General features: G+C 46.1%; 1 protein-coding gene across 1 annotated transcript in view; it reads left to right on the top strand.

Annotated features, from left to right (window-relative positions):
- Positions 1–3808: 3808 nt before the first annotated feature.
- The window catches only part of LOC101999976 (solute carrier family 2, facilitated glucose transporter member 7), a 27590-nt gene continuing 20792 nt past the window's right edge, over positions 3809–10606 (top strand). The window contains exons 1-3 of the mRNA XM_005353762.1: positions 3809–3859; positions 4313–4411; positions 9512–9672. Of these exons, the coding sequence (XP_005353819.1) occupies positions 3809–3859; positions 4313–4411; positions 9512–9672 (311 nt within the window). The remainder of the gene's footprint in view (positions 3860–4312; positions 4412–9511; positions 9673–10606) is intronic.

The following is a 10606-nucleotide window of genomic DNA, read 5'->3' as shown; positions in this document are numbered from 1 at the left end:
ATTACCTGAAGAAATTTGGCAAATGGATGTGTTTTATTTTAGCAGAGTTTGGAAAATTAAATTAAGACTGACAATACTCCAGCATATGTCCTTAGCAAAATGAAACCGTTTTTTGCATATTACAGGTATAGCACACAATCCTACATGACAAAGAGTTAAAGAAAGATCTAAACACACTTTAAAAGCAGAGATAGATTACAATGCCTTATTAACTTTAATTTTTTAAATGCTAATGAGATTGGAACAACAGCTGTAGAGAGACATTGGATAGTAGGGGAAAACTGCCCAATCAAACCAGCCTATATACTTTGAGAATGTGTTGACCTCAGAATGGAAACCAGGATATGTGTTACATTGGGGAAGAAGTTCTGCTTTTGTTTCCACAGAAGAAGAAAATCTATGGATACCATTAAAATTGATAAAGATTAAATTCAAACAGAAGAGACTTTTTCATTAGGAGAGACAATAGTTCATAAAACAGCATGGCCGTTCAGTCTAAACTAATTTATAAGACTGACAAATGCCTTTGATTAGATATAACCTGACCAAAAGGAGACTCCCCAAAGTTAGGGTTGGGTCAGGGCTTTGTCTTCTCCTTTTCAAGAGAATAAAAGCATCCAGTTAGGGAACCTGAAGAACATGGAACAAATAAAACATTCAGAGAAAATGTCTCAAGAAAAAGAGTCAGTTGGTCTATCGGTATATCATATTTCCAACAGGATATCAAGAAAAAGAGTCAGTTGGCCTATCGGTATATCATATTTCCAACAGGATAAAATTTCATAAATCTTCCCAAATATTTGTTTATGCTGGTATCCATAGACATAAGGGAAATAGTCCTTTTTTGCAGGCCCAGTGCAGTTAAAGATTAAAACTGGCTTTGTAGTTAGAGTGTGGCTCTCTCCTTCTCTAAACCCAAACGTGCTTGTTAAAGGAAAATCCAAAATCTCTGTATCAGAAGAGCCACCGGGTAAGACAGAAGAAAAACCAAAATTAAGGGACTATTCTGTAGTGATATTTTATTTATATTTTAATAAATAATGTTTGCCCAAAGATCAAATTGCAAAACTAAGCCACTAGAGGCCAGGGAGTGGTGGCAAACACCTTTAATCCCAGGACTCAGGAGACAGAGGCAGATGGATTTCTGTCAGTTCAATCATATATATCTGTCAGTATAGTTTGGGCTATACAAAATCAATCCAGAAACAGATCCAGGTGGTGGTGGCTCACACCTTTAATCCCAGCACTAAGGAGGTGGAGACAGGAGATGTGGCTCTCTCTTCCTTCCTTCCTTCCTTTCTCCCTCCCTTCCTTTTCTAACAGAGATAATTCTAACATGAATATCATTCTGTTATTCAATGTTTTATTGACTTATTAAACAGGTGTATTAGTCAGCTTTCACCATCCAGATAAAGAGGATCAGTTCTCTCCCTCCATCACGTAGGTTCCTGGGATTGAACTCAAACCACCAGACATGGCAGTACACACCTTCACCCTCTGCGCTGTTTGCCAGGCCCATAACCAACTTTAAAACAGGCATGCAGACATGTGCTTGTTTCTGTTTGGGATCCGTCACTGGATGGTCAGTTTGTTCTTTTGCTTTTGTGTCTTGAGTCAGCATGTCATGATGAGAACACACTCTTTCACCTCATAGCCAGGAAGAGAAGGGAAAGGAAGACACAGGCATCCCACAATCCTCTCTAAGAGCACATCCCAACAACCCATTTCCCACCAGCAACAAGCTGGGAACACAGGTTTTGGGGTACCCAAACCCAAACCACAGCAATTAAAATTATTTACTAATTACTTGTAGTCATTATTCCTAATACTTTCATTTCTCCTTGTAATTAGAAATAATAAGGCTGTAGACTAGGGGAGATGGCTCAATCAGTAAATGCTTGCCACACTGAGTTCTAACCCATGTCACAGCTGGACATGTAGCCTGGATCTGAATCTTAGTGCTCCTATATCAAGGTGGGGGCAGAGACAGGAAAGTTCCCAGAAGCTGGCAGCCCCTAACCTAGCAGACGAAGCACCACACTGTCATAGACCCTATCTCAAACAAGGTAGAAGCCGACAACAGACCCTGAAGGTGTCCTGAGACCTCCATGTGCATGTCCGAAGTCACACATTCACATAGCTCACACACGTGCGCACACATACACAAACACGCACACACACATACACATACACATGCACACATGCACACATACACACACACGCACACACACATACACACATGCACACACACGTGCACACATACACACACACATACACATACACGTGCACACATGCACACATACACACACATACACACATGCACACACACACACACGTGCACACACACACATACACACACACACACACACACACACCATAGTGGTTTGAATGAGAAATGTCCCCTGGGGCTCCAGTATTTGCAAACCTGGTATCACTGACTGGACTGTGAGAGAACGTATCCTCCCCCGACTTCTAATTTACCCTCTCTGCTTGGTGCTCACTGAAAGAGGTGAGCTCTAGACCCCCTGTTCTGCAGCCTGCCTCATGCTGCTGTCTCCCCACGGTGATGGACTCTCATCCCTCTGGAACCATAGTCCAAATAGTCTCTCTCTGCTTTAAGTGGCCTCTGGCCATCATGTTTTATCACAAAGACAGCAAAGTAACTAATACACACACAGAGAACCAAACACAGAAGGCCCAGGAGTGGCTCAGCTGGGAAAGACACTTGTCAAGGCCGACAACCTCGGTTCCAGCCCAGTGACCAACACGGTGGCAGGAGAGAACTGTCCCCAGCAGGTGGTCCTCTGACCTTCACCTCTGACCTTCACCACGGTGGCAGGAGAGAACTGTCTCCAGCAGGTGGTCCTCTGACCTTCACTTGTGCTCCATGACACATGCAAACCCCCACACGTACACAGCAATAATCATGATATTAATAATAATTAATTAAATAAAAATGTAAATTATTAAGGTTGCCTTGTCTTGGTTTCAATGTTGGGGATGGAATCCAGAGTCTTTTTATGTTCTGTTTTGGTTTGTTTTTTGTTTTTTGTTTTTTTTTTGAGACAGGGTTTCTCCATGTAGCCCTGGCTATCCCGGAACCTGCTCTGTAGAGTAGACCAGGCTGGCCTTGAACTCACAGAGATCCTCCTGCCTCTGCCTCCTGAGAGCTGAGATTAAAGGTGTGTGCCACCACTGCCTGGCTGAAATCCAGAGTTTTATACACACAAGCAGCTGATCGATTGCCTCTGAGCCACCTCCTCAGTCTTTGGATTTCGTTTTTTGTTCTTTTAATACAAGGCCTTATTGTATTTCCTGGAGTGATCTCAAACCCATGGTCCTCCTATCCCTTCCCCCCAAGTGCTGAGATTATAGGAGTTTGCCACTCTGGCCAGCAAAGTTGCCCTAGAAAAAACTGGGGTGCTTTCCCCTAATAGACAATTAGCCCAGGGCATGAGGAGGCACATCTGGAGAAGGAACATAAGAGACATCTGTGAGGTTGAAGTTGCAGCTTGCTTTGATCTCCACAACTCATTTCAGAGGACCAAGCAGCGTCTTTTCTCTCCCTGTGGCAACTGGGAGGCTACTGGCTGGGAGCTGTAGGATGCAAACGCATAGCCCCTCTGCACGTGGATGCCATTGGCAAAGCGTCAACATATATCTTATCAAGGAGAATGGGCTCCAGTAGAAAGCAATTAAGGTCCAGAGGGCAGGAGGATCATATGCTAAGCCAGCCTTGGGGAAACTCAGCAGATCAGCTGGCAGCCAGAACAGAGGCAGAGTGTGCCTGCTCACCTACCTGATGAAGATGGAGAACAAGGGGACAGAGACACCTCTGCCCAAGCTACACACGAAAGGAGTAAGTGCCAATTTTGGAAACTGCCTGTCCCACCAATCCAGAGACCTTTGTATGTAGATGAGGGACATGGAATCAGTCTATCAAGGAGAGGTTGGAGGGGCGATTGCCTACACAGAAGGTCGCAAGGGGACTGCCACACCCAAACGCCGTGGCTCAGAGCAAGCACGCTCCAGCAAAGCTTTGGGGAGGCCAGATGGTGCTGCTTCATAACCCTCATCTACCCTGCCCCTTCACCCTCAAGGGCAAAGGCAGGAGAAACGTGGGCCCGGAAACAGAAAGGGAGGCCCCAGCTCTGGCAGCACCTGCTTGAGTTGCCTCCTCCTGCTCCCATCCAGACCTTCCTTTCCATCAAGGAGGAAATGGAGGCCTAGCCTCCCTGCCCCGCCCCCCCACCCTAGAAGCTTCAGGAACCAACCCTCCCAGAGACCCTAATCTTGGAAATCTCTCCTGCAGCGCCTCCAGCCCACACTGATCCTGACTACGCTAAGCGCAGCCTTTGGCTCAGCCTTCCAATATGGCTACAACATCTCTGTGATCAACACACCTCACAAGGTGGGCACAAGGCGGGTCTCATGGGTAAAAGTCAGCTGCTGTTTCACTTCTGCAAACCTCCATCTTCTCCTAGGACTTCTCTAGACACCCACCTCTGAGGACCAGAGGCAACTAGAGGCATTTTCCCCAGAAATGTCATCTTTTTTTTTTAAACATACCAATCCCAGTTCCCCCTCCCTTCTTTCCTCCCACTTCCCCATCTTCCCCCAACCGCATCCTCATCCGCTCCTCTGAGAGGGTAAGGCTTCCCTTGGGAAGTCAATTAAGTCTGTCCCATCACCTCTTTAAGGCAGGAACAAGCCCTGGCCCCAGCCCCACCCCCAGCTGTACCGAGGCTGAGCAAGGTATCTCTCCATAGAGAGTGGGCTCCACCAAATCACCTCATGCATTAGGGTTAGATCCTGGTCCCTGCCAGGTAGACTGATGGGAGACTTGAGGTCCAGAGGGAGAGACCAAGGAAGCAGGACTCCCAAGGACCGATGCAGAAAGGATGTCCCTGGAGGGGCAAAGGGGACAAGCGCCTTGGTTGGTGTGGTCTATTCACTTAAGTGTGTAAATTCACAGTATTTTTTAAGACTCAGTGTCACAGGAGGCAGGCACAGCAAGGCTCACCTGTCATCCCAGACACTGAGGATGAGACGTAGTATAGCATTGCTTATAGGAAGGAAAGCAAGCAGTTCCCCACAGTATATATACATAGGTGAATCTGCATGCATATGGACTGCATTTATATACACTATATATTATCATTGATGGAGCATCTTTGATCTTATGAAGGTTTTGACGGTATTTTATTTTGCAATACTGAGAATCAAACCCGGGGCCTCAGGCACACCAGAAAAGTGCTCCACCACAGAGCAACATCCCCAGCCAGGGGATTTTATTTTATTTTATTTTATTTATTTATTTTTTTTTTGGTTTTTCGAGACAGGGTTCACAAGAAATAGTGGTGAACACCTCTCATCTCAGCACTGGAAAGGCAGAGGCAGGAGGATGTCTTGTGAGTTCAAGGCTAGCCTAGTCTACACAGAAAGCTCCAGTACAGCCATGACTACATAGAGTGACCCTGTCTCAAACGAACAAAGAGGAAAACACGCACATGTATAATCACATTTATTTATTTATATTTATCCAGTCTGTCTGGAGTGTGTCTGAGGATGTGTGGGCATGTACTTACCACAGCGAGTGTGTGAACTCAGAAGGCAGCTCACAGGAATACTCTCTCTGCTTCTACCTTGAGGGTCTGGCTCAGGTCATCTGCTTTGGCACTGACCACTGAGCCACCTCACTGGTCCCAGTCCTAGATTTATTGAGATATTTTATACATTAAGCTGGCCCCGAACCATCCTCCTGCCTCAACCTCTCCAGTGTGGTGATTAGAGGCATGAAGCACTGCGGGTGGCCCTGTCAGAGAAGCAACAGGTAGTAACTGAAGCTCCAGGTGTCAGCCCACCAGGAGGAGAAAATCCCTGATGGGTGAATCTCCAATAGGCAAGGCCCCGAGACCACAGACTCCAGAATGTCTTTGGCTTCTGCTGTGCCTTTACAGGTTGGCTGCTGCCATCTTTCTCTGGTATCTGGCATGGTGTGAATGGGTGTGGGGAGAGTTTATCTCATTGAAATATCACGTTCTACTGGGCATTTTTACTTGTGGATTATTATGAATGTGATTTCTATCTAATCTGTGATGTCTAATTAATAATATAATGTTATTATGAAGATGATTTCTTCCTAATCTGTGCTGTCTAATTAATAATGACAATAATATTAGTTTAAATAGAATTCTGATGATTGAAAATAAATACAACAAAACACCACACAGCTAGGGCCTTAGAGTTTTACTTAAGGAGCTGCATAGATGTTAAGGATTAAGTTAAGTTCAGGTTAATGATTAAGGAAAACAACTAAGTCCCAGGAGCCAGCTTGGCTCAAATTCTTTAAACCTTAATGTTGAAAGATGTAGTCACAGTTTTCAGAGTGCATCACAGCCGAAACAAAGCTGAAACCGGCCTCAGGGCAGGTTGAGATGTTTTGATAATCGCTTTGAGATGAAAAACCATGGAAAACCATCTAAAGCTCACAAGGACACAGAACTGAGAGATTTATTAGGCTAGGGGTCAAATCACAAAGCAGCCCAATTATTACTCCTTAATGCACTTTCTGTGCTAAAACTGATCAGTGCCCAAAGACGACGATTAAGTCCTTGTACCCATTCCTGCCCTCCGTCTCCTAACATAAAAGGCCATCGCGGAGTGAGTATGGACCCTAAAGATTTAAAGTAGAGCTGACTGTTTTTCATGCATAAAAGTTTAGGTTTGTGATTTCTTTAAGATTCCTTATAAAATTACCTTTCAAGATACAAAATCGAGTGATTGATTCTTTCTTCGAAATGGAAATATGCAGCCTGCCAGCAAAAGAACCGGCTGAGAAAAATACCCTGCTTGTTCACACTCTGTTAATCTATAACAAGGTGCTCGGGTCCAAGTGAAAGAACGAACGGATGAACGTGGGTTCTTGGGACAGCTTGTTTTTCACCTGTAATACGTAAAGTGTTTAATTGTATAAGAAAAACATGCTGTTTTTTACTTGTATTCATTGTAATCATCCACTTGAAAAATACATTGAAACTACATTGAAATTTTTACATTGCTTGAAAGATTTTGCTGGGGTCTATAAGCTGTAACAGAAAAAAAATAAAATAAAGTGAGTTAGAAGGAAGACATCAAGACGGAGGGACATTTCTGCTAGAGATAAGAATGCAGAATGGGGAACACAGAATGGAAGAAGAATGTGTGAGTGTCTTTCCCCTCAGATAAAAAAGTCATAGGCCTACTGGGGGATCCTTTAGAGCCCTGCCCTGCTGGAGGCTGGCTCCCTGGCAGCAGAAAATCTCTTTGTCCAGTATTGTGGCTTATTGGTTTGTTTTTGTGGTGTCCAGAATTAAACCCAGGGTCTGGAAGGATAAGCAAGTGCTCCACCATTGAGCTACACCCCCAGTTTGGGATCCGATTTGTTTTGTTTTTTAAATCTCTCTGTGTGTGCCCCAATAGTGGCTAGAAGAGTCTCTGAAGCAGGTGGTTGTGAGCCACCTGACATGGGTGTCACCTGACGCGGGTGTCACCTGACATGGGCGCTAGGAACCAAACTCCAGTCCTCTGCAAGAGCTGCAAGTGCTCTTAACTGCTACCATCTCTCCAGCCTCCCCTCTCCACACTACATTTTAAGGCAGAATCTTATACGTAGCTGAAGCTGACCTTGAAGTTCTGATCCTCCTGCCTCTACCTCCCCCAAGTGCTGAGATTACAAGTATGCACCACCATAGCTGATCTTATGCTGGTTGGAGATGGAACCAGGGCTTTGTGCGCACTGGGTAAGTGCTCCACTCTCTGAGCTGCATGCCCAGCCCTGAACATCTCCTCTAAGTACCACACAGGCTAAGTGCTGTCACTAACATAATTAATGTGCTGGCCAGTTTTATGATACAACTTGATACAAGCTAGAGTTACTTTGGAAGATGCTGTAGAGTATTATTTTAAGGTGTGTTGCTTTTGTTTATGCTGGATTTGTTTTTTTTTTAATTTATTTATTTGCTATGTATACATGACATTCTGCCTCCATGTATGCCTGCAGGCCAGAAGAGGGCGCCAGATCTCATTACAGATGGTTGTGAGCCACCATGTGGTTGCTGGGAATTGAACTCAGGACCTCTGGAAGAGCAGGCAGTGCTCTTAACCACTGAGCCATATCTCCAGCCCCTATGCTGGATTTGTTTAACTCCGTGAAGCTGTGGTTCTTTGCATGTCTAAAACACCTGATGGTCTAATAAAGAGCTGAACAGCCAATAGCAAGGCAGGAGAAAGGATAGGCGGGGCTGGTAGGCAGAGAGAATAAATACAAGGAGAAATCTGGAAGAAAGAATTAGCCAGAGAAGGAGGAGGACTCCGGGGGGGGGGGCTACGGGGGGTACCCAGCTACCCAGCTACCCAGCTACCCAGCTACACAGCTACACAGCTACCCAGCTACCCAGCTACACAGCTACACAGCTACACAGCTACACAGCAAACCATGAAGTAAAACAAAATAAAGATATACAGGAATAGAAAAGGAAAAGCCCAGAGGTAAAAGATAGATGGCTAATTTAAGAAAAGATGGCAAAGGCCGGGCGGTGGTGGCGCACGCCTTTAATCCTAGTACTGGGGAGGCAGAGGCAGGAGGATCTCTGTGAGTTCAAGGCCATCCTGGTCTACAAGAGCTAGTTCCAGGACAGGTTCCAAAGCTACAGAGAAACCCTGTCTCAAAGAAAAAAGAAAAAAGAAAAGAAAAGATGTCAAGAAACAAGCTAAGCTAAGCCAGGCCTCTATAATTATGAATAAGCCTCAGTGTATGGTTTATTTGGGAGTTTTTGCTCCCAAAAGAGTAAAAACAACATCAGGAAGAGGGAACATAACTTGAGAAAATACTTCCATTAGATTGGCCTGTGGGCGAACGTGTTCTTGATTAATGATGGACGTGAGAGAACACAGCCCTGGGCAGGTGGTCCAGGGTGCTAGAAGAAAGGCTGAGCAAGCCAGAGAAGCAAGCCAGTGAGCAGCGTTCCTCCATGGCCTCTGCTTCAGTTCCTGCCTTGAGTTCCTGCCCTGACTTCCCTCCGTGATGAGGTGTGACCCGAGAGCTGTAGGATGAAATCAGTCTTTTCTTCCCAAGCTGCTCCCGGTGTTCTGTCGTAGCTGTGGAAGCCTGTCTCAAGCAGAAGCAGATGCTCTGTGGAACTGGGGAGGAGATGAAGGCTCTGGAGGTCCACTCGCTGCCCAAGGTCACCCAGTTAGTGTGACTCTTTCCCACATTGTCTCCAGCAGAATAAGACTCTGAAAGGGAATTTTTAGCCATTTTTGTTGAGTCCAGCTTCCCATCTCTACCCCTCACACAGAGTTTGATTTTGCTCTCAGGCACCAACAGAGCACTACAAGGTCCCACTGTGTCCTGTGGGTACTGGCAGGAGCAGTCCTCTATGAGACAGCCAGGGACAGCTAAGAACACTTAGGTCGCCGTTTCTGTGAGTGGCACAGTAGCTTGAGCAACGTATGGGGTCCTGTCTTTCAGGTCTTCAAGTCATTTTACAACGACACGCACTTTGAGCGGTATGGAACGTTCATGGACGAGAATTCCCTGCTGCTCCTGTGGTCCTGTACGGTCTCCATGTTCCCTCTGGGAGGCTTGTTGGGGTCCTTGATTGTTGGGCCAATGGTCGATAAGTGGGGCAGGTAAATAGTAGATGTTATTCCCAAACTTGAAGCTCATCACAAGCCACAGGCTCTCCTGAGACTGAGCTCCTGCTGAGTAGCTAAGACACCCCAAAATCAGATCTGCAAGCAAGCTTCAGCACAGCTACAGACATCAGGGCTCCAGCCCGCAGATGCCTAGGAGAAGCCCCAGAGGGCTGCATCCTCTGAGGGGAAGGTTCTGATGGAGCTTAGCTGAGTGCCCCCCTGTAAGCCCTGTGGCAAGAGCACAGAAAGGCCACCCCAGGAGGTTCATTCTGGGTTCAGAGGGCTTCCCGTCCTAACAGCGCTCTTCACGTGGGCTCTGCAGGTGTCCTGAAGTTGGGAACAGGCTGAGTGAATCACCACGCGGGCCTTGCTAGGTCTCAAATCTCCAATGGAAGTGAAGCCCATATCTGTGCACTTTGCTTGACTGCTCACTGGCCCAGGTTGCAGAGGTGTAACTGAAGATAAGGAGGGCGCGCAGGTCAAGGTCCCCCCCAGGGAGGTGAAGTCTGAGTTGAGGTCACTGGGTGGGGCACAGATGCCTTCTGCTTGGGCAGGCTGTGCTCATTGGAACTTGTCACACACCGAGTTAGGCTGTGTGAGGGGGAGTGGAGAACCCATAATGAAAAACAGCTCTAAGAAATAGTGATTTCCTTCCCACGCGTTAGACAGTTGGAAACTCTGTTTATGAAAACTGGACACAGAAGCGTCTCCTTGCAAATATTGGTGGAGAGTGAACTTGTCCTTTCTTGTGCAGTTGAGTGAAGAAAGAATTTAAGGGCTTCTAACCAATCACGCCTCTGGTCAGGCTGGCAGGCTATGCACGCTTATGGCCTTGCCAACTCGTATTTAGGTTGTTCTAGAAACCCAAGCTTTCTTCCTCCTCCTCCACAGTTATGAAACTTAGATAGATTCCACTTTTTTTTTTTTT

Source organism: Microtus ochrogaster, chromosome 10 (genome assembly GCF_000317375.1).
Source record: "Microtus ochrogaster isolate Prairie Vole_2 chromosome 10, MicOch1.0, whole genome shotgun sequence".
NCBI classification, from domain to species: Eukaryota; Metazoa; Chordata; class Mammalia; order Rodentia; family Cricetidae; genus Microtus; species Microtus ochrogaster.
Note: the sequence above shows the minus strand (reverse complement) of the source record. Positions and strands in the feature narration are given on the sequence as shown.